General features: G+C 42.9%; 6 protein-coding genes across 13 annotated transcripts; 3 read left to right on the top strand and 3 right to left on the bottom strand.

Annotated features, from left to right (window-relative positions):
- Nucleotide 1: 1 nt before the first annotated feature.
- LOC105695067 lies at nucleotides 2-2,046 on the top strand. The gene is made up of 4 exons (XM_012416322.2): nucleotides 2-85; nucleotides 179-347; nucleotides 548-769; nucleotides 987-2,046. Exons 2-4 carry the CDS (start codon nucleotides 201-203, stop codon nucleotides 1,449-1,451), a joined length of 834 nt encoding a protein of 277 aa, XP_012271745.1. The 5' UTR covers nucleotides 2-85; nucleotides 179-200; the 3' UTR covers nucleotides 1,452-2,046.
- Nucleotides 2,047-2,272: 226 nt separating this feature from the next.
- On the bottom strand, nucleotides 2,273-7,200 carry LOC105695066 (uncharacterized protein PF11_0207). The gene is made up of 5 exons (XM_012416321.2): nucleotides 6,881-7,200; nucleotides 6,417-6,690; nucleotides 6,044-6,333; nucleotides 5,662-5,980; nucleotides 2,273-5,594 (listed from the first exon to the last, which is right to left on the bottom strand). The coding sequence occupies exons 1-5, from the start codon at nucleotides 7,067-7,069 to the stop codon at nucleotides 5,533-5,535; spliced, it is 1,134 nt and encodes a 377-aa protein (XP_012271744.1). The 5' UTR covers nucleotides 7,070-7,200; the 3' UTR covers nucleotides 2,273-5,532.
- A 144-nt stretch (nucleotides 7,201-7,344) lies between these two features.
- LOC105694980 (RNA-binding protein 40) lies at nucleotides 7,345-9,567 on the bottom strand. Its single transcript, XM_012416182.2, has 5 exons — nucleotides 9,510-9,567; nucleotides 8,883-9,359; nucleotides 8,235-8,817; nucleotides 8,011-8,164; nucleotides 7,345-7,939 (listed from the first exon to the last, which is right to left on the bottom strand). Exons 1-5 carry the CDS (start codon nucleotides 9,522-9,524, stop codon nucleotides 7,780-7,782), a joined length of 1,389 nt encoding a protein of 462 aa, XP_012271605.1. The 5' UTR covers nucleotides 9,525-9,567; the 3' UTR covers nucleotides 7,345-7,779.
- Nucleotides 9,568-10,266: 699 nt separating this feature from the next.
- LOC105694924 lies at nucleotides 10,267-10,978 on the top strand. Its single transcript, XM_012416066.1, has 3 exons — nucleotides 10,267-10,419; nucleotides 10,552-10,744; nucleotides 10,818-10,978. The coding sequence occupies exons 1-3, from the start codon at nucleotides 10,267-10,269 to the stop codon at nucleotides 10,976-10,978; spliced, it is 507 nt and encodes a 168-aa protein (XP_012271489.1).
- Nucleotides 10,979-11,393: 415 nt separating this feature from the next.
- On the top strand, nucleotides 11,394-15,985 carry LOC105695150 (GPI ethanolamine phosphate transferase 2). Of its 5 annotated transcripts, none has more exons than XM_012416479.2 (14): nucleotides 11,394-11,560; nucleotides 11,676-11,848; nucleotides 11,936-12,134; nucleotides 12,199-12,408; nucleotides 12,521-12,709; nucleotides 12,774-13,140; nucleotides 13,246-13,445; nucleotides 13,788-14,054; nucleotides 14,186-14,370; nucleotides 14,434-14,627; nucleotides 14,759-14,909; nucleotides 14,986-15,316; nucleotides 15,407-15,573; nucleotides 15,655-15,983. In XM_012416479.2, exons 2-14 carry the CDS (start codon nucleotides 11,700-11,702, stop codon nucleotides 15,887-15,889), a joined length of 2,844 nt encoding a protein of 947 aa, XP_012271902.1. In that variant the 5' UTR covers nucleotides 11,394-11,560; nucleotides 11,676-11,699; the 3' UTR covers nucleotides 15,890-15,983. The 5 variants fall into 5 exon arrangements, with proteins under 5 accessions (XP_012271902.1, XP_012271901.1, XP_012271905.1 ...); XM_012416478.2 differs by having other exon boundaries at nucleotides 11,634-11,848; XM_012416480.2 differs by having other exon boundaries at nucleotides 11,494-11,560; nucleotides 11,663-11,848.
- Nucleotides 15,986-16,010: 25 nt separating this feature from the next.
- On the bottom strand, nucleotides 16,011-25,181 carry LOC105695149 (transmembrane protein 94). Of its 4 annotated transcripts, none has more exons than XM_012416475.1 (24): nucleotides 25,113-25,181; nucleotides 24,223-24,517; nucleotides 23,985-24,121; nucleotides 23,706-23,899; nucleotides 23,161-23,631; nucleotides 22,897-23,058; nucleotides 22,700-22,803; nucleotides 22,541-22,638; nucleotides 22,218-22,455; nucleotides 22,011-22,104; nucleotides 21,703-21,920; nucleotides 21,298-21,533; nucleotides 20,697-20,821; nucleotides 20,383-20,534; nucleotides 20,114-20,254; nucleotides 19,882-20,028; nucleotides 19,308-19,452; nucleotides 18,919-19,127; nucleotides 17,697-17,871; nucleotides 17,333-17,578; nucleotides 16,997-17,237; nucleotides 16,835-16,928; nucleotides 16,562-16,723; nucleotides 16,011-16,482 (listed from the first exon to the last, which is right to left on the bottom strand). In XM_012416475.1, exons 2-24 carry the CDS (start codon nucleotides 24,513-24,515, stop codon nucleotides 16,410-16,412), a joined length of 4,155 nt encoding a protein of 1,384 aa, XP_012271898.1. In that variant the 5' UTR covers nucleotides 24,516-24,517; nucleotides 25,113-25,181; the 3' UTR covers nucleotides 16,011-16,409. The 4 variants fall into 4 exon arrangements, with proteins under 4 accessions (XP_012271898.1, XP_012271897.1, XP_012271899.1 ...); XM_012416474.1 differs by having other exon boundaries at nucleotides 24,736-25,150; XM_012416476.1 differs by having other exon boundaries at nucleotides 21,406-21,533; nucleotides 24,736-25,150.
- Nucleotides 25,182-25,229: the final 48 nt, after the last annotated feature.

Genomic DNA, 25,229 nt, shown 5'->3' with positions numbered 1-25,229 from the left:
AGCCCTTAAGAGGACGAAGAAGGAGCACCGGAGCGCACGCTTTTCTTTTGCGTATTTTCCTTTTCTCCTTTGAAATAGATTCGCTGTAAGGTTAAGACCCAAGGGGGAGAGAGAGAAAGAGAGAGGCGCGACCTGGGGGGTCCAAGAGGCTACAGGGTGGATTTTGTCGTCCTTCCAGAGCGAATTAAAGGCCCTCGAGGATGGCCTTTCAGCTGGACGACCTCCTGAACGACGAGAGGAAGGGCGGAGCCGCGATCCCCGACTTCAGCAGGGCGACCTGCAATTCCGAACAGGAGCTAAAGCGGCTCCTGGAGCAATGTCCGGATTACAAGATCAAGCCAGAAAAGGTCCTGCACGTGATCGTCAATGTCGATCTAGTGATGAGCAAAATTGATCTTGATCTAGGTCTTACAATCTTGATTTTCTAGTATTTTATATGCAGATACATTTAGGTCTTAAACCCTTAAAAAAACCGAGTTTGCTCGTCACCAGGTCAGCCTATCCTCCCTCGCTCTAGTCCTAGATCACTAAAGGAAACGAAATCCAGGTGCGACGCGAGAACACGAAGGTGCGAGACAAGGACTTCTCCTGGAAGATCACGAAACGTGAGTTAAAGGCTCTGGAAAAGGACTGGGGCTACGGGGACCCAGTTCCCCCGGACATGAGAGGACTGAACCTCCAGGAGTTGCAAAAGGTCCCGATAGATTGGAGGATGCTGACCCCCATCAGGCCCAAGATCCGGCAGGACGAGGACATGTTCTCGCGGCTGGTAAACATGCCCCTAAAGACCCCCAAAAATTTTCTAAAAAAAAATTTCAAGACCCCTGAAGCCAACTCGACGATCACGAGGTCGTATAGAATCCCATGGTATTCCCCATGGAGGATACATGGAGCAAGCCCAACCATTCCCATGCTACTATCGCGGTGACCCTAAAGGAAAGAGCGACCGGTCCTTATTAACAATTATTAATACTGATTTATCCCAGGTGGAGATGGGGAAACTGGAGCTGAGGACGGCAGCAAGGGAACGCCGGTGCAGGACGAGTCCCATAAAAAGGAACAAAAACCGAGCAGGCATAATCGAGAGCTGTGTGAAGGTCTGCGACGAGTGCGGAGAAGAGTTCTGCGCCGGGGAGAGCTGCGGGGACATCCTCTACGAGGCCTTCATCAGGGTAACGGTGAGCCCCCAACAGCAGAAGAGCAAACCCTCCCCGGAGACTGCCGCGATAATCGCCGGCATGGACGACAAGAAGAAGACGCCGAGGAAGAAGAAGAGGACCCCGAGGAAGAGCGTCAGGTTGCTAGTTCGCAAGGTCAGGAAACCCGCAAAAGAAGGGGAGACCGAGAAGAGGTCAAAGACCGAGAGGAGCCAGAAAGACGAGGAGGACGAGGGCGAGGGGAAGAAGAAGAGGTTCAGGAGGAAGTGCAGCAAATTCGGGAAGAAGGCGTAAATCTAGGTCCACGGACACCTAGGTGATGTGCAAGAGGTCGAGGAGGAGGTCTGACCCTTAACGAGACATTTTAGTATCAGGAATACGGACACGTGGTCTCGAGGCCGGAATTTTTATTAATTCTAAACCGCGAATAATGGCTAAATTGAAGCGATATGTAAATTTCGGAAGGGTTAAACATCGTGGCAGCCGAGTAAAATTAACCGTAGAATTACCAAACCATTAAAGACGACTAATTACAGGTGGCCCGAGGATTAAAAAAAAAAAAAGAAATCGCCAGTGAGCCTTTAAATTTTTTTTTTTATGTAAAGTATGGAAAGAAAATGAAAAGTACGATCTTCGCGAGACCACGTGTCCGTGATTAAAGATTAAGGACTAAAGTTATACAGCGATTCCTGCCCAAGTGAAAGCTTGAAAAGGTCAACGTAAAGTATGGAGAGAAAGAGAGTGCGTAATCTCCGATAGACAGCGAGTCATTAATTAAGGATTAAGAATTAAAATTAAGATACCTCCCCGTGTTAACATTTCCGTATACGCGAGGCTTAATAAACACCCGGCGGATAAATGCTGGAAAAAATATAGCCTTTAATGATAACGCGTCTATCCGCTTCTCTCCTCGTTTCCAACCGGTTAATCTAATTTCTCTCCCTTCAACAATTAATAACGAACAACCACATTACTCTCGGTACCTGTACAACGGTGCATCGATTAACAATATCTAGTACAAGAGCGAAGTTCTCGGTCTGACCAGGTCGAGTACCAGAAAATAAGGAAGACCCAGGAGAAAGAACGGACCAAAAGAAAAAGAAACCCGAGAAAAATCCAAACCGAGCCTTTTATAAAAATTAACGCTAAAAAAAAAACTGAAACACCGTCTCCGACATTTCCCATCGCCGGTCTGACACATCGGCAAGAAAGTTACTCTTTACCCTCGAAATGTATATTTGCCATTTTTCCATCCCATCATCTAGGATTTTCTCTTTCGATCTAAGTACTCCGTAACAACCACACTCAAGAAGATCCTTCACCTAAGGAATGAAACGACGTTTATTCTCCCATTTCCTTCCGAGGAATAAAACGTCCCCGCCAAGAGCTGCGCCGCCCCGTAATACATGAAAACGCTCGCATACATATATATATATATTTATAGATATATAATATATGTATATGTACAAGTGTGATACTCAAAATATGACATTTCCACTCTGTAACAGTGTATTATACAATGACGGGCGCGAACTAGGGGGAGGAAAAATTCGTCGGCTCGTTTACAAAAATATACGCCTTGGAAATTACAGAGGTCCTTTCTTCCGAGCCTCGATAATTCATTCCCTCGTTATATCCCCATCCTCTACCTCTTTTCCCCAATAATTCCACTGGCCGTTCCGCCTTTCCTCGATGCAGGGAAATCAATATTAATTAAGTACATCTAATCGTTATCGCGAGGACATGGAAAAGCACGACTGATTATACACGGTCCCTCGTAATCTTCGTTTCCCCTTTCTTTCTTCTTCCTTTCCCCGCTTTTTGGATCCTTTAACATCTCCAAATCTGCCCAAACAAATTCTTATCTCATAATAGAAGTGCCGACGAATTTGCATAAAAGGTGGGAATTGCACTTTTGCGTTAAAAAAAAGAAAAGGGTATTTTAAAAAGATACGTATTTCATGTTAATGCGTAAAAACTGGACGATTCGTTAGTTTTCTAAAAGATTTAGACTTGTCTGTCATTTCCTTCGTGGGCAATTTAAAATTGATGTTGGATTTTACGCTTATTATTTATGCAAATCAGTTGGCACCTCTTGCACAGAGACTCCGCAGAGATTCTAAGTCATCGATGGATAGAATAGGCATCGACGCAGAGTGGCAAATCCTTTTTGGCACAGAGATACGAATAATCGGCGAGGAGGAACTACTTCGAAAACTGCCAACGATGCCTTAAAGGGACAAACAATAGTGCCTTCACAATGCCTCGGTGGCCACATGGAAACGAAGAAGTCTGAGTCACCTCTGAGAGAGTGTCACACCGCAAAGTAAGCCAGTTGCATAGCCTACGATAACAAATTTACAAAGTACTTCTGTTCCGCTAACTTATTTAACTCTCACAGAGAAGAGCTCCGATCCCCTCCAAGTGGAATAATATTTAACATAACAATAGAACAGAGTAAAAGAAAAAAAATGAAATAGAATAGTTCCTTTTAGAGGAAAAGAAACAGAGGAAACAAAAATGCAGGATGGAATTGGAGCTCATCGCTGGGCACACAATATGCAGCGTAGCAAATGTGTCACCGCATCCAATTTAAATACAACGCATCGAATGGGTACCGATCGCACTCGGGTTAACATTAATTCTCCTAGCGTTAATAATAAAACTGCAACAATCATCTTATCCTTTAAACGGGGGAAAAAAAACAAACACGGAGCCCTCGAAGCCTGTTACAAATCTACACGATGACCCTTTCCGATACAATGTGTTACATCGAGTGCAATCCTCCTTAACAGTGATCGCACCCCTTCACTTTGTACATAACTATATAATATACATATATGTACGTACAGTACGTATGTCTACGCATATTCAACACTTAGTCAGAGTCCGGGACGATAATAATTGTACAAAATATATAATCAGCTGCGTATTATCATTTTTTTCCCTAACCTTACTCTCCCTTGCACGTGTTCCTAAGATTGTTCCTTCGGTTTTTAATCGTTAATCCCTCTTCCACCTTTCCGGAATAGTCGAAGATAATCGCAATGGAATAATAGCTCTCGCTTAAGAGACACTTCGAAGTTAATGAGCTCAGGTATCGAGTACACTTATCACAATGTTGCACTATCATTGCAATACATCTCCGCCCTGACCTGCTTCGCCCCCTCCCAAACACCTTAGAGAAATATTTATCATCAAAAACAATCGACTCTAACTCATCGGCAAGTATTTCCTTTCCACTCTCGGTACACCATTAAAAATTCCCACACATAACGTGCACCTGACATCTCTAATAATGCCTTCGATGGCTTCCTATGCAAGCCAGAGTTTATGCAACCATCTCTTCCCTTTTGTCCTTTTCATTTTAATTTTGTTCTTTTTTTTTCTCTCCACGTTTTTCAACACATTTTGTGATAAAATATAAGCTGCGGCGCTCTAGATAAAATATACAAGGGGGTCCGATATTAGAGGCAAGCTTCGCAGGGGAACCCATCGTTATGTCTTGCCGTGTCTCTTCGATCCGATGCACAAACACAGAGTCGACAGGCCACACGGTATCAGCTTACATTTTCGCTGACTAATGTCGATAAATGGGTAATTTCGAATCTTAATTAACGTGCAGCAAGACGGAAGTGCTCGCCAACGGAATTGATAACCTTACTTCTAGATTATGTGTACATATAATAAAGCCTCCGAGAGAGTTGGACCCTTGCAAGAGGCCTAGTTAACAAACTCTAACGAGCTACACCGAAAGTTAATCCCTAACGCACATTGATGACATGCGCTGCAGACCATCACGTTATAAACTATATATAACGCAGAAGAAGAAAGAGTTACCGGAGTGTACGATTAAATATATCACGATGAAAATGAGGGAACTACTGGAATTACTGCGATACTGCACCAACTGGAGGAGTTTAACATTCTCCAGACCGTGTACAGGATCAACTAAAGTCTTCGTCAAACCTGAGATCTAACCTCAAAACGACGATCAAGGCAAATTGCACGAGTCTAGGTCAATCTAGATTTCCATTTACTACCTCGCTGACAGTTGCGGCGAACCTGGATTTAAGTGTTTCGGACCAACAGTCTGCTCGCATGACAGATGTCAATGGCAGAGTGTTCAGCGAGTCAAAAATATCCATCTAGTCTCTTATGACAGCTGTCACCGGGTCCGACAAGCCCTCTGACGAATCGAAAATACCCATCCGGACGGTAATATGTACAGAGGGAAGAGGTTGAATTTGGTCAGGTGTTAGGTAATTAATTTAACTAAAGCACACCCACTCCAACTGAGGTGACAGATCTGCCTTCTCGACCCGGCAGGCTCTCGGTCTTCCTCACCGAGGGGGTTTAAATCATCTCATCGTTCTCAGTTCTCCCTGCGAGCCTTCTTCTTAATCTTCTTCTGAGGCTTGGCTTCCGTCCAAGCGTCTGCAAACAAGTGAAAGAAATTGTAACATGATTGTAATAGGAGTACATTGAAATTATCTCGACTTACCGCCTAATTCGTCGAACATGACACCACCCTTTCCAGAGGGATTCTCGATAATTGGCACCTTGGGTACCTCCACCTCCTTAATCTCCTTAACCTCGTTAATCTCCTCAATATCTTTATCCTCCTTAACCTCCTTAATCTCCTTATCCTTCTTAACCTCTTCTACTTTCTTCTCTGGCAATTTCTCGATCACCTTCTCCGACACCTTTTGTTCCTTCTTAGGGGTAACTGGATTAGAGCCAGGAGGTGAATTCTCTCCCTCGCTACGCTTTTTTCCCTTCTTCGACTTGCTTTTCTTTTCCTCTTTTTCGATCTTTTCCGACTGTGGACAAAGCGCGTGTGTTTCAAGATATACTCAATATTAATTATTTATTTAGCTAATTACCTTATTTATCAGCTCGTCCTTCACTTCGGGCTCCTCTTCCTTGGAACTGTTTCCATCGATAATAGGAGTCAGGACAACCTCTTTCTTGTCCTTCTCTTTCAGTTCTTTGTTTTCCGTTTCCTTTGCAACCTTGTCCTTGATCTCCACTTTCTCAAACTCCTTCTCCTTTATCAGGCCGTCGTCGACAATCTCTGCCTTCTTTGAAGACTTCTTACTTTTCTTAGAAGGAGTGTCCTCCTCCTTCTTCTTGTTCTTCTTATCCTTCCTCGAATAAGCCTGCTCCCAGTCGCCTGAAGTCACGATTTAAATCTCTCAAACCTCTTCTTAAAACCCGACCATTCGTAATAATCACCCAATAACCACATAACCTTACCATCGTCATAGTCGACCGGCTTCTCCTGAATTAAATTCTTCGCATTCTTCTTATTCTTCTGTTCGACTTTGTTCTCCTTCCCAGGCTTAGGCGCAGTTGGAGTTTTCTTCTTCGTGACTAAAATAGGCTCCTCATCATTCTGCTTACGCTCCTTCAGCTTGCCGTCGATATCCTCATTCTTAGGACTGCTCTTCTTGACGGACTCGGCTTTAGCCGGAGAAGCCTTCTTGCCTGGACTGGCCTTCTCCGATGTAACCTGGCCATTGGCCGATCTCTGCAATTAAGACGTTAAATTGAGAATCAACTATCGCATAGTTACGCATGGCTCTACGTATCCTCTACATCTCTCCGGAATCTTTTACAGCAGATATGCTTTTACCTACATTGAACCATATGGCGAAATGGCTAACATATGCATGCTTCTCACGAGCGTCCACGGCCTCAACTGATCTTAACCTACAAACCTTTTCTCGGGTCCTGACGCGTTTCTTGCCCGCCTGCTTGCGCTCGAGGTCGGCGACTGCCGAGAGCTGGCCGAAGGGCGGCTGCTCGGCGTTCTTGAAGCCGAACGCGAAGACCAGGACCGCCAAAACGAGGACGATGCCAACGGGGACCGCATACTGCGTGTGCTGAAGCAGGAGCGCCGCGTCCATGTCGAGATCGGTACAGCTCGCGTTTCGACGAGGATTTCCGGGACTTGGACGGGAAACGAGGGCCGACGGAGATGACGCGCGGTGCCAACGCCGACACGCAGCCGCCGAGCGTGCCGGATACGAGCGTAATACCCGACCGAGAACAGCTGCGACGGCACTCGATGTGCGCGCGCTGCGATGGCGACTGCGGCGACGGATACGCCGCCCACCATCTTGCGAACACTTCCAGAACCAAGATGGCGGCCACCTCAGAAACGCGGCAATTCAAATTTAACGGAATTTCACCGCGTTTGAAATCCAACGAAATTGATTATGACGCGAAGTCGTTGAAAAATGTTCAGTCAAACTTTAATCGACAAAAGAAGTTCTGATGTATCATTTGAAGCTCTTTCCGGCAATAATGCAATTTAAGTCATTTAAGTACTTTGGGTCCAAGATAGGATCTAGAATTTTGGTCTGCATGCATTTATGAAACTTATCGCGATATTTCCTTCGGGAACGTGTAATGTTTTATCATTGTAATGTTCCAAATTGTTATGCTTCGTTTTCGAAAGGCCACGTGAATTTACGAATTATAAATTATTCGTATCGTTACTGTGTTCCATCTCCAAATCCAAACCGTATTACTTTATATTTATATATGTACAACAACGCGCTGTATAAATTAGAGCGGTATAAATAGAGAAGCAGTCTTTGTCTTTGATTCGAGATTAGCTCTTTGGTGCTTTCGCAAATTGCACGACCATCGGCTTGTCCTTTAATATGTAGCCGTTAGTTTCCTCGAGAGCTAAATGGGCTTGCTCCAGGTTTTGCAGCGTGACAAATGCTTGCCCTTTCATCCGTCCCTCCTGCATCAATCTTACATTAAACCTAGAAAGAAGATTCGTTTAGTTTCCTCACCTACAAAAATGATCCCATTAATGCCTTCAACGATAACTTACTCTGATTCGAACTTTTCTGAGCTTGGAAGTAGGTACTTCCTATAGATGAAGTCGAGGTCCTTTGGCTCTACTTGCTTCGCAAGATTTTTTATATACAAACGACAAGACGGTTTCCCAGCGTGGTAGTTTTTAAACACGGGAAGCAGTCTCTGGTCTAAAACGCAAATTTCCAATAAGATGCGAGAATAATACAAAACTGAGTTCATTGTGAAAAGTATTTTTACCATTCGCAGATATCCTGTTACTTGCTAGCTGTTCCGACGTGATACATTCCTGTACTTCGGAGTCATCGTCAGAGACTCGAGGCATAGATTCTTCCTCCTCATCTCTTTTCGCCGGGAACATCAGACCAAAACCACTTTCTACTTCCATTCTGCTCTCAGGTATTGTTTCCGCACTATTCATCACAGTTTCCGACAATTTCATCTCGATTTTCACATTCTTTGCCTCGTCGTGTTGCACAGGCTCAAATACATCTTCCGGCCTCACTGGCCTTTGACTCGCGGTGGAAATCTTTTGTTTTGCAGGATTTACAAATTTAGGGATCTTCAGACGTTTTGTCGGCTGAAGACGTTTCCGTTTCGCTGGGATCACTTCCACAGGCCTGTCTTGTTCCTCTTCGGACTCGAGCTCCGATTCTTCCTCTTCTTCATCCTCATCTTCTCTACCGTCATCCTTACCCGTTCTACGGATTCCAAAAATATTCTTATACCTCTCCATGTCGTACGCCTCTGCCAGCATTGGAAATTCTCCCTCTAGTTCCTCAAATGGGGGAGGCAAGTTCATTCTGTTCATTAAATGTAATACCTGAAAAATAGTTAAATAAATTGTGTGTTCCAAAACAAAAGAAAATATGGAATTGCACGACTAACCTGTGTGTAAAATGCCGGTTCCTTTAAAAGCTGAATCGCTATCCTCAACAGAGTGTTCTTTGTGGGCGATGGATACTTGTAACAAACATTAGGAGATGGCGGTTGTGTAAATACATGATTTCCTGTCCAGCTATTTAATTGCTTCAGAAAAGCTTGCAGATGCTCCGTATGCGACGAGTCTTTAGCACCGTCCTTTCCAGCACCCACTGCCTCTAATAACTCTGCCGACGAGTCAGAGGGAATCGATTGTTTGGCAAACTCCACCGAAAGGTAGCGTCCTTTCACCTGCAGCTGATGCAGGCGCAGAAACGCTTCCGTAGCTGCATGCTTCGATGGAAATGCAGCAAACGTTGCGGCATACTTATCGGACTTTCTAACGGTCCTTGTCTTTGTGGCTCCATATTTCTTGAGCAGAACGTCCCTCTGGCTGTCACTCAAATGAGCTGGTAGATGCAAAACTCGAAGCGTATCTCCAGCCTGAAACATACCACGTTAACATGACCAGCAAGCCTCAACATTTTTTTAGGTTAGATCTCATAAATCTAAGTTTCCTACACAATATTCCAGAAAAGAAACTCTCTCTGACTTACAACTGGCCCAGCATAATCAACAAACAACCGTACTCACCATTTGTGATGACATTTTTCACGAGACTTTTAAAACATACAAAAAGGCTCAATATTTACAAAGAATAATGGAAACTGCGTGATCTGTTTCTCTGCTATTAAGGAATGGCGACATCTCGCGCCGGAAACCCGAAACTGGTCCACACTTAGCAAGAACACGCACCTAAAAAGAGCTTAAATATAAAATGTAACGTAAATATCAATGTAAATCTCTTTACGGAGCTAACAGCTAAGATAAAAATGAATAAAAAATGGACCACAAATACTTTATCCTTTTCATTGAAGCCAGAAACATCTTAATAATATGCACGCATACAAGTGTGAATATTTGGCAGAAAACTCTACCGAATTTCCTGATCTGACACTGACCATATTTACAGGACGACTGGCATGAGGAAAAATCTCTAAAATCTCTGATATTTCGGGTCAAATAAATCCAGATAAAAAGCCCTCCCCTTAACAAGAGCATCCCGTAATTTCGCGTCTAGCATTTGTTTCTCGATTCCGTCCGAAATGTCCATTCGGAGGAACGTTGACATTACCCTGTTCCGTTTACAGAATTCCCAACCAGACGGTGAGTAGACCCACGAAAAGTAAGAACCAGGCGGCTTTAATAAACATTCTGGATTTTTAGCGAGGTCTGTGGCGTCCTGAAAGCAACCTCCTTCGAAAAACGCGGAGGGATGTTCGCCTTGAGGGCTGGAACGCGAAATTGTTGCGGAGTCTTGCGACTTCTAGGAGGAAATCAAACCCTGAGAATGCGTGTGCCTTCCGCCGGGGCTTACGGTCGGGCAAAAATCGGCAACCGGGAGGTCGTAGGCTTCGGCATGAACGGAGAATACAGCTACATAGACCGCTGCGATTTTCCATTTCCAGCGATCCGATACAGAGAATGTACACCGGACTTTATGGTGAGTGTGTCTGGTTCAGAAGTTGGAAAAGGAATATGAAAATTTAAATCTCACGTTTCTATACTCAGGGGTTTAGACTGAGTCTTGATGGTCGTATCGTATTGTATATTAATAGAATTTCTCTTCTTCCAGGCACTCCGGGAGAAGGAGCGCGGCGACTGGCGCAAATTAAGCCTGGAAGAAAAAAGATGTTTATACAGGGCGAGCTTTTGTCAAACGTTCACCGAATTCGAGGCTCCAACTTCCGAGTGGAAGTCCATCATCGGGTGGGCCATGTTCTGGGTTGGGGTTTCTCTTTGGCTCTTCATGTTCGTGCATCATTTCGGTAAGTCGATCGAAAAATTCCAGAGTATTCAAAGAGTCCTGGGAGTCCCAAAATTGATCATTCTTCTCTACAGTGTACGAGGAAGGGCCGAAATCGTTCAGTCGCGAGAACAGGATCGAGCAGTACTACAGACAAGTGGCTATTAATAATCAACCTTTCACCGGCAATTACCGGCCACCCGGAGCTGAGTACAGAGTTCACGACGCTAGGCGAAAGACCGAGGAAGAGGAATGAAAGTTAAATCATCAACTTTGATTAGATAAGCTTAAACTGAGCGCCTTGATCCTTAGCGCAACGCGAGGAAAAAGGATCGACCATCTCAGGCGCAACCAGTACGAGATAATGTAAAATATACGCTAGCATACACTCTGTACAAGCTCCTACAGTTTCTATTAAATTATTTACGTTAAAGAGAATTTTCTTACACCCCAGTATACGTTAATTGTGGTTATCAGTTTATAAATTGCGAAAAGTTATTCGAAGCCCGCGGCGGTGGTGCCATCTAACGGAGCGCCGTGAAAACTTGTACATTAACCTCCTTGCCATTCGATGTGATATCCGCCGTCTAGAATGTTTTAATTCAGGTTCTGATTATCTGTCGATTATCTCGGTCGCTTTGCGACTTCAATCACATTAAATGAGATGGAATAACACACTTGACGTATTTATTTCTCATCTCGATTAATAAATAAGAAATATAATGAATTCTAAATTACGAGATCAGGTATTTAACCGAGAATGAGGTTATTACTGCAATGTCTATTTACTAATGATCTATGTTGACTTTGGGCGTAGTACTCGAAGTAAATTTGAAAAGTGAGTATTCGAAGAATGGAAACGATGCCAAAAGAGCAGGAGTTTAATTGATCTTTTTTTTTTTATTCACAAGTTACTTCTCGACTGAGGTACTTTTAATAGGAAATTCTTGAAGATGTTTTAGCTTCAATACCGGAACATGTTTCTCAAATATTGCAAACTGTTCTGCGCCACAGTGGTTGCTCTGATAGCGATAAATTTATTCCTACTGGGTTTTTTCCCAGTTAAAATCTTTTCCGGAGATATCGCCACTATGAATGATGTTCCGGATGCTATAGACGGCATTAGGTATATTATGTGTAAACGTAGTTTCTATAATACTTAGTTTTTGCTTCATGTTTTACGATGCAACACCACAAAAGAATTCATTTTCAGAGTAAATAAAGAAGAACTTTATAAGCCAATAGTTAAAAAGGTAGTAATCATGGTAATCGACGCATTGCGATGGGATTTTGTAACTGGACCAATTGGAGAGGTTGCTATGCCAACAGTTGACAAGTTATTAAAAAATGATCTTGCATGCCTACAAGAGAGTACTGTGAATATACCTACAGTGACGATGCCAAAGATTAGGGTAAATTCATTTATGTGCTGAATTAATCCTTCTAAAATTAATCTAATATTTGTCACTTGAATAGGAAATGATGACTGGAATGATGTCCAGTTTTGTCGACGTCATATTGAATCTTGGTGGGCAGGCTGTAACGAGCGACAGCTTCATCCTCCAAGCGAAATATCACAATCATAAACTAGTTTTCTACGGGGATGATACTTGGATAAAACTTTTCCCTGACTCGTTTCACCGTTCAGATGGAACGACATCGTTTTTCGTAAATGACTTCACCGAAGTGAGTGTCAATGTGTCTATCTACATCCCAAAGAATAGTACAGTGTTTCAATAAATCTGCAATAGAACATAAGAGTTCGTTAAATAAGAAGACGAATTTCACCACAATTCAGGTGGATAATAATGTAACTAGGCACATCTATCGAGAGCTGCACAACGATGACTGGTCGGTACTGATTTTACATTATTTAGGTGTTGATCACATTGGACACATTGGAGGGCCTCGTCATTCTAAAATGATACCAAAACTAAGAGAGATGGATAGTATCATCGGCACTATCAAAGAACAAATCTTCGACTGGGTAAAGTTTACTTAATAATTCCTTCTCGCATAATATTTGACAATAAAGAATCTATTACTCATAGAATGCGAAGGGTATTTCATCATTACTACTCATCTGTGCTGACCATGGGATGAAGGACTCCGGAGGACACGGAGGAGCAACCTTGGAAGAGACTCGAGTACCATTGGTGACAGTTGGTATCGGATGTCCCCAAGAAAAACTCTTAAATCCAAAAACTGGTGTCAGAGAACCACCACAAATTGCCCAAGTAGATTTCGCAGCGACACTGTCAGTTCTTCTGGGTGTACCAATTCCATCGACCAACCTCGGCAGAATCTCATTAAACCTACTCGGAAATTTGTCCACCTCCAGGCAACTGTTCTTGCTAAATTATAACTCTAAGCAACTGTTGAGGCACTTCGAGACACTCCCTGAATACAAATCTCAATGTAAGGCAAAAGTCTGCGATGCCTTATGATGCATGGAAGCCAACTTAACTTACAAAAATTTTAAATGATCGACTAAAATTACACAAGTCATAATTACATTTACAGATGGCTATATAAAGTACATCGAAGCAGAGAGACTTCATGGTTCTTGGCTGCGTTCAAGTCAGGAGTGGCCCGAGGAAGATGTGTCAAAGACTCGTCAAGCTTACCTCTCTGCTCTTAAAGCTATGAGGGAAACACTAGCAAGTGACATAATAGATTACGATCTACACACAATAATCCTAGCATCAATCGTTCTATGCAAAGTAAGTTGAATATAATTTCACATCGATGACACAAACTATCGTTAAATAAATTCTTAGCAAAGAATATTTAAATACCTCAACGTGAAGTGCTACTTTCCTTACGTAAATTTAGTGAACCAGGGACATTGTTATCAGTGACAGTAATTATAATAATTGTAGCTTGGAACAATAGCTAGCTTCAAGTAGAAAACTCGTTCTTAACGTAGTGAGTGCCTAAAATGTGGTGCAACAAGTACCGCGGCTGAGTCAATCTGTTAACCAAATAGAATTCTCGATAAATAGTAATGAATAATAATTCCTGGTTTACAAAAATCAGCTGAAAGACGATTTTAATGTCTACAGATTCTTTATGTGCTGTTGAATGAAACTGAGGACAGTGAACCCTTGCCAAAAGGATCGAGAATTATCTACACCTTAGTGATCGACCTAAGCATATGCTGGATCATCGATCAGCGAAAATTCCCTTTTAATAAAGAGAGGGAAGATTTCGGTGTGAAAAAAATTGGTTCAAGTGGTCTATTGACAATCATGGCACTCGTTGCAATTTTTTTGTCAAGTTGGCTGTTTGCTACGATAAAACACGCGATAATTTCTCTATGGACCATCGACGTAAGCACCCAAATAAATTTATTAAGTACTCAAATAAATTGATGAGTTATAAATTCTAAGGGTTTACGTATTACGAAGATTTTGTGCGGGATTTACGGAGACCTGTAATTAGACATTTGTAATATTTCCAGGCAAAGAGGATGTCAAAATTCGAGTTTTGGCAATGGCTGTTCCCCCTGGCTTCTTTGGGACATGCTTTGAGCCTGAGTAGCAGTAGCTTCGTTGAAGAAGAACACCAAACCTGGTACTTTTTCTGGACGACGTTACTCGTCACGTTACTCATCAATAACATCGGAGTCTTATTCCCTCGAAGAAGGTAATCAGAACCTCCTGGAGATTTCTCATTTAATTCTAGACCAGAAAATAATCCTCTGAGTAGGCCCATTTTCGAACAGGAGTCAGGGAATCCCAAATTGAAGGAGACCGCAGGCTTGGTGACGGTGCTCCTAGTTCACCGATTCCTCAGGAATCTCAACAGCACTGGGAATAAATTTGCCAATCTTCCCGACATTGCCGACTGGCTCCAGGAACACGAGGAGACCCACTTCACCATGACAATTCTTTTACTAGCTGGTAAAACTTGAATTACTCAGCGAAACATTAAAATTACTGGAAGTGTCGGAGAGATCTAATTCTAATTCTCAGTGCAGAAATTTAATTGAGCATGTATAATTCTACTTTGTACAATTCCTTTCCTAATTTAGCGCTCCTTTCCCTGGTTTGGATCGGGTCTATGTGCAGACCGAAAAGAGACCGACAATCCTTGTTTCTTCACATTGCATTGGCAATTTGCATTTACCTGAGACACGCAGTCGATGAAACGGTAACCAGAATTCCATTCTACCCTTTCTCAAGGTAACTTCTAAAAATCCTCAAGAAAGAGAGAACCAATTGTAAATAAAAGAGTAACGCAAGCTAACATTCTCGCCAGGGGGATCTACGAAGTGCGAGCATTCTGGCTGCTGCTCGTAGTGTCCTGCCTGAAGTTGACTTGGAATGTCACTACACTTTTCATTCACAAGAGAAGAACCGCAAGAAACGACGGTTCTGAAAATAAATCCGCATTACTCATCTCTACTTTCATGCTGGAGACTTGGGTTGCTGTTTCGGCAATGTTGCACAGGCCTCACAACGTTTGCCTCCTTCCGATCCAAATAATAGTCAGCTCCGTCATGAAAAACACAGTAAAGCCCTCCGACAGGCGAAACACCATCATTGCACAAATCTTTGTGTGGCTTGGCAACGTCTTCTACTTCTACCAGGTGAGAAAGTAATTTGTAGAAAGACGTATTTGAGATTAGAATTAAGGTCTCTATTTTAAAAAATATTTTTAACTTGACCTCAATATTCAGGGAAATTCGAACAGCCTGGCTACTATCGACATAGCTGCAGGTTACGTCGGTTTGGAGTCCTACCGACCAGTTTTCATCGCAGCACTGATAACAATTAACACATACTCAGCTCCGGTCCTTGCCTATCTGACGCTGATCCACTGGGTGACTCAGGAAACGTCAAAAGTGTTGGTGAAATTACTCGAGTCTTTGAAATAAAACTTGCACAATGATTATTATCCATTGTTAACGTTAATCTTCATGTTCAGGTTGAGCAGAACTATGTGGACGATCGCAAGGAACCTCATCGTGTGTAGGTTGCTGCCTACAGCAGTGTACACAATCGTTGTCGTCATCCAGCGACATCACTTGTTCGTCTGGTCGGTGTTCTCACCAAAGCTGCTCTATGAGGCGATGCACTGTGCAGTGATATATTTAACAGTATTAACCGTGTCCACTATATTCCTATTCCACGATTACGTAGTTAATAAAAAACTGAAATAAAACAAGAATGATTGACTGAGAAACAAAACGTGTAACTTTTAACCCATTGTAAGCACTCACTCCGTTCTCATTCCGAGGCTTAATTAGTTGACAGAATCAACAAAGACATTGTTTACTTTGATCTTGGCATTTGTTACTATTCGTTGAAGTACACAGATACACGCTGTACAAAATCACAGGTCAAACGTGTACGTTAAAATTGTCCCGATGTAGCTATACAACGTACACTGCGAGTACTCACGGAATCCAGACTGTAAGAACAGACAGAGTTGCTTGAATCTTTTATCGAACACTAGCCATGGGTACGGCACCTATTGAGAATTAAACTTGCACTCCGCAACACTTCCACACATTGAGCACACAAGGCAGTTCGGTTAGCTTGCAGAGCCCTTCGGCGAGTCCATCGCCAAGTTGGGGATCCATCGATCCAGCAGTCAAGGTATTTCTCCCTCGAGTAATCTTTTGACAACTCGTGGGATGCAAATGGAGAATTTCGGAGAGCCTCTTCGAATAATCTACTCTAAAACGGCGAGTTCATGCCCAACTTCGTGCCGAATTCCAGTCGAGCTCGTTTCTGGTATCTTACGTTCACTCTAAGGTAAAAGGAATAAAACAGGTTATATACGGTCTTACGTTGACTGTAAAGAATAAAATTTAGAGGAGTTTATCTACTTGATTTCCTGCCATTTGACAAGCTCGTTGACAGCGAAGACCAGTGGCACAGAGAGCAAGAAGAATGGAGGCAGGTGAAGAGGAAAGTCATCGATCCTGCGACCGTCTCCTCTCCAGAACTCACAGAGAACTGTTCCAGAAAAAACTGCCTGTGCACATAACCTGAAAATGTATTCCTCGTTATATTAATTATTAATCCAAGGTTTCAATTAAATCTAGGTATCATAATTATCACACAAATATCCAGATAGTATTTTAGGTTATGAAACTTACGTCACAAGGGCCGCAAGGAACCAGATCCAGTTGTCAATGGGCAGCTTCCTCCAGATGGAGTACTCCCGGTGAACGAAGCTCGTTGATATGGTTACTATAAATTGACAGTAAGAAAAGTGTTAATGATACTTCACCGTTCTACATGAATATTAATATCCCTACCAAAGTGTAGAACCATCAGTGCGAGGGCAAAATGCTGCACAACCAGAATGACATTCGGCCTTGCACCCCATCCTCCCCAGGAATCACTTCCTTCCACGTTAGGATACACGTAGACACACTTAGAACCTTGCGGCACGTAATGTGGACACAGAGTCATCAACGAGAGACTTTGCGATAGGACTATGGTGACAATTGTAGGCAGGAATTTGCTCCCGTAGCACCATAGCACGAACAAGGCGACCTAATAAGAAAATATAAATCTATGAAATCTTCCGTTAGAACGTAAATAAAATAATTAAAAGACCTTAATTTATCCTATTAAAACAGATTTTTAACCTGCAAAGTGACGACGCACTGATTCTTCCCAGTAGCTCTCTGCATTATCATGGGGTCTGTAGGGGTTGCCACCATAGACACCGACAGCAGAGGAACGATCACACAGCTGAGCCACAAAACCTGGCCAACGGTGAACATCGGTGGTAGCAACAAAAATGCAGACAGCGATTGAGCCACAGACGCTGTCACTACACAGCACAGCCAGAATTGCACACAGTTCCACAGGCACTTCATGTAATGCCTCGCCTAGTGTTTGGCGTGTAATCGAGAGAGCAGAAAAAATATAAAATAAATACTAATTAATCGTCTCTGTCGAATATCTCGTGAATATCATAAATTGAATGGTTGTTCTTAATGAGGTTACCTCCATGACAAGGTGGTACAAGGCAATGGGATCTTCTCTTTTGACACTTAGTGAACAGGACACCGAATTAAGCTCTCGGCTCAGGTCAACTGGAGAAGGTCCCTGGTCTTCCTTCGTTGGAGTCATGACAGGTACTCGCTGACACACTTGTGGGTATAAAGGTTCCACCGCCACCCTTTAAGAAAGAAAGAAAAAATAAACAGTTACATATGATTTTCAAATATTTTACAGGTTTTGTCGAACAAATGTCAAGTGTCATGTGAATTTGTGTAAGAGGTTATGATGGGTGAGGCGAAATCCGCATGTGTTCTTATTACGAAAGAAAATAATTCTCGTGATGATATAGAATCGAAGAGTCTTGTCCAGAATAAAGGGAATGTCTTCTATTGTCGACCTATGAAGACAAAACCATTTCTTCCATACAAACCATATAAAAAACCAACAATTGGATTTGAATCGACAACCACATATTGTTCTTCTTATAAGAACAATATTGGTTTCGCACGACAGAAGCCAGTGATCCCAGAACAAGGGAAACTCTTAAAAGACACCTTGGGTACATTCGACATGTCCACGACAAACAACATGTCTTACAATAGTAAAATAGGAACCCCAGCTAGACTGATTGTGCCCCGAACACATCTTGGAACTTCTAACTGTATTAACTTAATGTCCACAACTTACAGGTAATTAAAATGCATAAAATATAAGATAAAATAAGGTCAGGTCTACATAACCCCCCATGCAGGAGATCGTATTTGGCCACCGGAGGAGAAAAATCAGCGGAATGTAAACCATCTCTTGGGATAGTTAAAGAGCCAGTTATGATGGAATGTGGGACCGTAATGAAAGAGTCATATCAAATGCCAAACATATGTAACCTCAAAACTCCTTGTAAGGACACACGGTTTTCCATTCAGGATCGCATTAAAATTCCCGTATCGGATTACAACACGATCTACCGTACATCGTATGAAAAGATACCCCTGAAAGCTCATCCCAAGAGACAGAGAAAGTATTTATCTTTTGGAACAATCGAATGTGACACTACTTACAAATCTAGCTACATGATTCCGGCGCACTGCGTGTTACAAGAGGCAATAAATAAACAATCTCCCCGTCAGGACTTCGACTACCCTAAAGCATCTCTGTAGATTCTAATAAATTAATGGAAGCTTAATCGAATAATATTCTACCTAAATAAATGGGAATTAACGTTTACCCTGCATCAGCTTGCATGAATATCGGCATGTTCTCGGAATTAGCCGAGGAGCCCAGCACGCAGACGACCTCTCCATAGTCCTGCATGATGTGCAGCATCTCTCTGGTCACCGCAGTGTTACAGTCAGTAAACAGCGAGACTAGAAGTGGCACATTGTCGATCAGTTCCAGATGAGGTCTGATCTTGTCGATGCCCCGAGGCAGCTTGGCCTAAAATACACATCAACTGGTCATCGGAGAGCAGAGAACCAAGACACTGTTCAATCTGATCGAAGGGACATCTAATTTTTTTTAGCAATGATCTAGAGTGATCTAATTCCTAATTTATTGCAAAGTGTCCCCATGTAGTAAAGAGACCGTTCACTCGCTCACTCACTCGCAGGTCCTCACCCTGTTTGACAGATCAAAATTGACAGGTGCGCTCTGCTCAGTGCTGTCGGTCAGGCAACTCAGGGACTGCCAGGCCTCCGGAACAGATCCCAGGTCTACGCTCTGAACCAATACACTGTCTTCGCTCCTAACGATGTCCTGTTCCCTAAAAAACACACACGTTTCTTCTTAACTTCACCAAAAACGTGTATTTTTGCACACTATTAACCTCTAACCTATAAACAGTCATATCAGAAAAGGTGCGTTACTGACAGCCATGCACTGGTCCGATGCTCCATAACCTGTAAGACCTAGATAATAACCGATGTGCTATTTCTGTCTTCCTCTACCAGTTTATAACTTAGTAACTCTACAGTCTACAGAAATGTTCATAGTAGGTCTACAGTGATGTTCTATCGCATGAGTTTACAAGCTCGATAAGCGTGTCATTTTTAATTTTTATCTACTTGCAGTTGACCGAGTTGTTATTCACACACAAGGCCACACAATTTACTCGATGCCATGCAAAGGTTTACTTCGACTACTATTAAAGGTTCGCTCTTCTCCGTCTCTAGCAGTCTGCTATACAACGAACCTATGACTCGCAACGCTTTTAGCCTGTGTGCGATCGACAGTGACGTTCCATTCGGTGGCACCATCCTCAAACTTAACAGTGGCGAGCTCGGTATTAATCGCACTGGGCGCCGACATGCTCATTAACCTGCAGTTATCCAGGTTCGTCCTGCGAAATCAGAGTCTTGGCAGTCCGCACAATAAATAAAGGGACAAGGAGGCAAGCCCGACCCATCACACTAAAGAGAACTCACCTGGAAGAGACGTGTTCCAGCAGATGATTAGCTTCCTCGTTACGAGAGGCATTTTGCTTCTGGCTCTGAGACTTGACGGAGGTCGTCGGAGAGGACACGGTAGCTCCCTGGTTCGCCCACCAGCCTGCAGGACTCTCCGACCTAAATAAAATACCAATGTCATTGAAACAAATTGACAAAAGAACATTTACAAGCATAAATTTAAAGGTTATGACATATTAATCTACTACGACGTTACAGATTCTAGTTTAGGTGTTCTTTGTTGTTACCTGGCAGCTCTCTCGCTGAGTAGGGAAATGTGACAGTTCCATCCGCTCTCCAGGCCCATCTTCTCCGAGAAGACTCTCGACCTGAGCTCGTTCTCCTTACTAAAGTGGACGAACCTGATGCAGGCTCTTTCTAGCTGCTCGATAAGCTGGACCTGTCGAACGATAAAGTGGATAATCTATGATGGCACACCGAACGTGGAGCGCGTAAGCTCGCGGTATTTTGATGTTATCTTTATCTCCAATGGAGGAAACTAGGAAAACGGTCGCTCGGTGGTTACAGGAGGCGCTTAGCTAAGAAAGTGACCTGACTTTACCATATCCGTCTGCGCTTGGTACTGCATAGTGACCATACCGATGAATACTTGGTTGCACTGGAGCTCGAAACAGCTCTCAACGTCGTTTACCTCCTCCTCGCGATTCTCGCTGCACAGGAGGGAATCTGGACCAGAGTGAAATGGCATGTACTTTCTCCCGGAAGCCTTTCGCTAGGCTGACTAATCGAAGGGATCATAACGGACCGCTTTGCAGACGACAATCATGCAAGGAAGCCTTGACAGGACGCAATGAACAACTGTCCGGTACTACGGCACAACTGCAAGCGTTTAAGGCTGAGTTTCACATCGAAGAGGGCCTTCTACGAGATGAAGTGCCGTAAGGGGTTGCACGAAAGGGCAAATTCTAGCGAATAGCCAGGGACACTGGTGCGATCTAAGCATGTCAGTTCAGAAGAGACACACCCTTCTGGAGGAGTTCGACACATCTAATGACTACTATTTGTGATTCGTGGGCGAAGAAATAAAGAAAACAGAAGCGTGACGCGTTGTAACGTTTCTAAGAAGTGGTTAAATCATGAGAGTGGGTACCAGTGCCGAGGCTAGGGTAACACTTTGTTCTCGAGTCGAGAGTCCAGCTTACCGGTCGAATGAAACTGCCCGAGTAATCCCTTCACTCTGGGATCCAGAACGTTTCTAAAGTCCCACGGCAAAGGAGTGGGACTCCTGTGCGGAGTATAAAGATGCTTACTGTCAGCCGGCAGCTCTAAGTACACACTCGACAGCTTGCTGTTAATCCCACGTGTCAGTGGCCGGTATGCGAAGGCAGTGCAGTAAGAGGTTAGGCTGGTCCGCTGGTAAAAATCTTGCACCTTTTTCCTGAGGAAGCAAAGAATCTTCTAAAATCGTTCTAGCCATTACACTACACATCATTATGTGTGATACATTTATCACTAATTAATCATCGCAGACATTCTTTGAGAAAACACAGAATTTAAAAGTTATGATAATCTATAATATACATAGGAAACGAGAAATTAAAATTCACCTGTCGGAGGCTGAGAGAGGGCAGAGATCGTGTCCGTCCCAGAAGTCGATGCAAGTGTCAAGGATAATGTCTGCAGTGCCCTGCGTCAACAATTGCAGCCCACCACCAGCACGTTCTTTGACGACCACCGCCACCATGTGTGGAAATGGGAATTTCAACTTCGTTGCGATGCTCAGGGACCGAGCAAACTTTATATCCCTCCTGACCATCTCTGGCTGCTGTATAAAAATAGAATACAAACATCTAGAAAAGGTAAACCACATAGGACATTAATTGTTAGCGCCAATGTAGAGAAAGAACGCACTTACCACGTGTCTAAATGTAGAGAGTTGACGGTCCAGTTGGAATATCTCCTGAGCCTGCTCTTGGAAACCAATTTGCTTTGCCAATTCGCACAGACATCTGACGACAAATAAATAATCAAAGAGGTTAGGTTAAAATTTTTTTCTTTTTTTTTTTGGCAAGTGTTTTAAACAAAATTAAGACTTGTCTTTCCAATCGAATTAAATCCTAACCTTCTGTTTGTCACTGGCACCAGATTCTCATTGTGTAGTGCTTCGCAGGTTACATGACAGCAGAATTGCATGTAATGCTCCTGGGTCTCCATATTACAAGTGTTGAGAAGAATCCCCAGTCCGAGAGGCTTCAATGAGTTCAAGTGTTGACGCCATGCATGGTCATCGAACTGAAGGCGAAACGGCAATGCGTGATCGTGCGTCAAATCTAACACTTCGGCTACCGAATGGGAGGAATCTAAGGATATATAATATTTTTTACATGAATAAAACAAAGCCATGTCGTATATAAAAGTGTCAACATAAATTAATCAAGAATGTACCTCCGTGTTGTACATAACGTGTGCCTCCAGTCTCGTCTGCGTGTTTACTGCTTGGGTCAGACTGCCGATTGGAATCAGGTTTTTCCAAACTTACGGTGCTACAATGTTAATTAACATAAGTTTTCAAACAGCTACAAGCAAGATAAACTCTTAATTTACCTGGAGGCACGAGACACTGCACTTGCATTCCTCAAAAAGAAGACCTTCTCAGCAGTTGGATTAGGCCAGGATAAAATACCTTTCTTGTCGATGCAGCACAAGGCCTGTGAGCATCAAGAAAAGTCTGCCTTAACCTATACTTTATGTAGTGCCATTTATTTACAATCAACAAGTTGAATAATCTTTAAAAATCCTACCGTAACAGAGCCCAGTACGTGAAGTATGCTGGCGGACCTCGACATCATGTGTTCCTTTCCGCAGAGAATTGCAAAGAAATAGTCCGTCACCTCCGACCAGTTGTACAAGACATCGGGATGAGTTGGTCCAGAGATGTCAACGTCTTCGAAAGGATCTAAAAACTAAATTAATGATCGAATGCATTAAATTTGATTAAATATTTCACATAAAAAAAGGGATTTTAAAATTAAATATTTTATGTAAAAAAATAAATAACCAAGTACCGGCATCTTCTTTGACGACTGATAGAGCTTGAAGAGGGCCTTGAACCTCGCCATACCGAAACAGTTTAGGACTATCCAGCAAGCTGGAAACACCAGTGGCAGTAGCGGCAGAGTTGCAGCTGCGGGTTGCAGTAAAAGGATCTCGGTCCAGTGACCGGTGCCAACATACTCGAACAAGTACAAGTATCTAAAGAGATTAAGCACGAAAATTGATATCAAAAGAATCGGATATGCCAATTGCTCGATGCAGCACACCATAACTAGATGCCGTTCTTTATTATGGTAAGTAATAGGCCTGTCGAGTGCCTGATCCAATGCTAGTCTCAAGTTAGCTAGGTACGGAGTCTCCTGAAGTTTGTAGAGCTTGTTCTTTAAAGGCGTTCGAATCTGTGGTGTAGAAAATATCTCATTGGCACCATGACACTGTGGACTGTAGACTTCCCTGCTGCGTAACACCGATGCTTGTGGATCCTAACATGATTTGTTAAAATTTATAGTGACGATTAAGACCTAGTTAAAGAACAGCTTTGATTTTATATCCTTACGTCGTATGGTACACAGTATCCTGGTGCCTGCTGGCCAGGCTTTATGATGATGATGTCCCCTGCGACGAGCAAAGCCCAAGGCAGATTGACAATTCGCCCATCTCTGTAGGTCCATTGCAATGTCAAACAGGGGGAAAGGGGACTGCACAAATGAGGATAATTCTCAGAATCCCAACGACATTTAGATTTGGCAGCTGTAAAGTTTAAAGAAACTAATTAAATTCTTGATTAAATAAATGATGCCTTTAATTTAATTCTTTCGTTCGCTTATAAAAGTACCTTCTACTTTCCGCAATAACAGCTGAACTCTGTGGGGAATTTCTCGGTGTCTTAATTTGTTGTCGGATGCGACCAATGTAAAGTTCAGCAAGATAAGGCAACACACGATCGGTCCCTCGTAAGGCAATGTGGTATTCCTGGGTAAAGCAAGATTTTGATCCCAATATTTGAGTTAAATATTTACAGCATCCATGTAAACATATAAATATAATTCATTTTAATTACTGGGAGAATTTACCATATGTCATTGACTGCATAGAAAGCAACGATGAGTATGACAGAGTTCAGTAGAAGGGCAATCGCCGACGTCCAGCACAGAGTTGTGTACTGACTGCGATGGTGCAGAGTATCTTTCAACCAATCTCTGTACTTCTTGCTTTTCTTGCAGTCCTTTTCATACTCCTCAAGAACTCGAGCAATGTCCCTTCGCAGAGTATCCAAAGCTTCCGTAGTTGTCAAGCCTAAACATTTGCCAGTGCCCTTGGACTCGTCTTTTCCAGGAACAGTTGTCGTTGCTCGATCTCCCTCCATTTCTTTAAACATAAGACGCTCCACTCACTAAACGATCATTCATAAAAAATGTACAAAATTTATAAACAATATAGACACAACAAACTCAGACCACAAAAGAACCTGACTTCTTCTTGAGTCCAGTTCTCATAGCTGGAGATACCAGAACGAAGTGGGACTGGGAACGCAATCACTACCCAGCATATATTTAGAAATTCATAGATATTTCAGAGATGCTTACTACCACACACTTGTGTTCAGCTACAAGTGATCGCCTTGAATTGTGTTCAGTCTCAGTTACAATTCATGACAAAGATGTACTTCAAAGATCAGCTGCAAAGCTTGCCACTGACACAACGAAGATCAGCTGAGTTCTTCACAACTTATCGCTATGATCTTCACTATTTTCGGGTACATTTTTTCCTTTCAAACCTCAAATTCAAAATCGAGGCCACCAAGAAAGCGGCGACCTAACCTATGCGGCGCGTCGCTCACTCGGAATTAATTGGAATTAACCGTAAAACCTGGTAAGGAAACGTTCAGGATGTTCCTCCCACTGATGCACTAGTTTTTAATCTTCCGAGATTTAACTATTCGCTGGAAAGCATTATTTTTCACCTTAAATTGGAGCAGCCATATCTCGAAACTCGTGCACGGTTCCGCAGGTCAACCAACGGAGAACAACCATGCACAACGTTGTGCAGACTGGCAACACCGCCATTTTTATTTAGGAAC

This window comes from Orussus abietinus, unplaced genomic scaffold (assembly GCF_000612105.2).
Source record: "Orussus abietinus isolate OABI.00-Male unplaced genomic scaffold, Oabi_2.0 scaffold82, whole genome shotgun sequence".
Classification (NCBI taxonomy): Eukaryota; Metazoa; Arthropoda; class Insecta; order Hymenoptera; family Orussidae; genus Orussus; species Orussus abietinus.
This window is presented reverse-complemented; position numbering and strand designations above follow the sequence as displayed.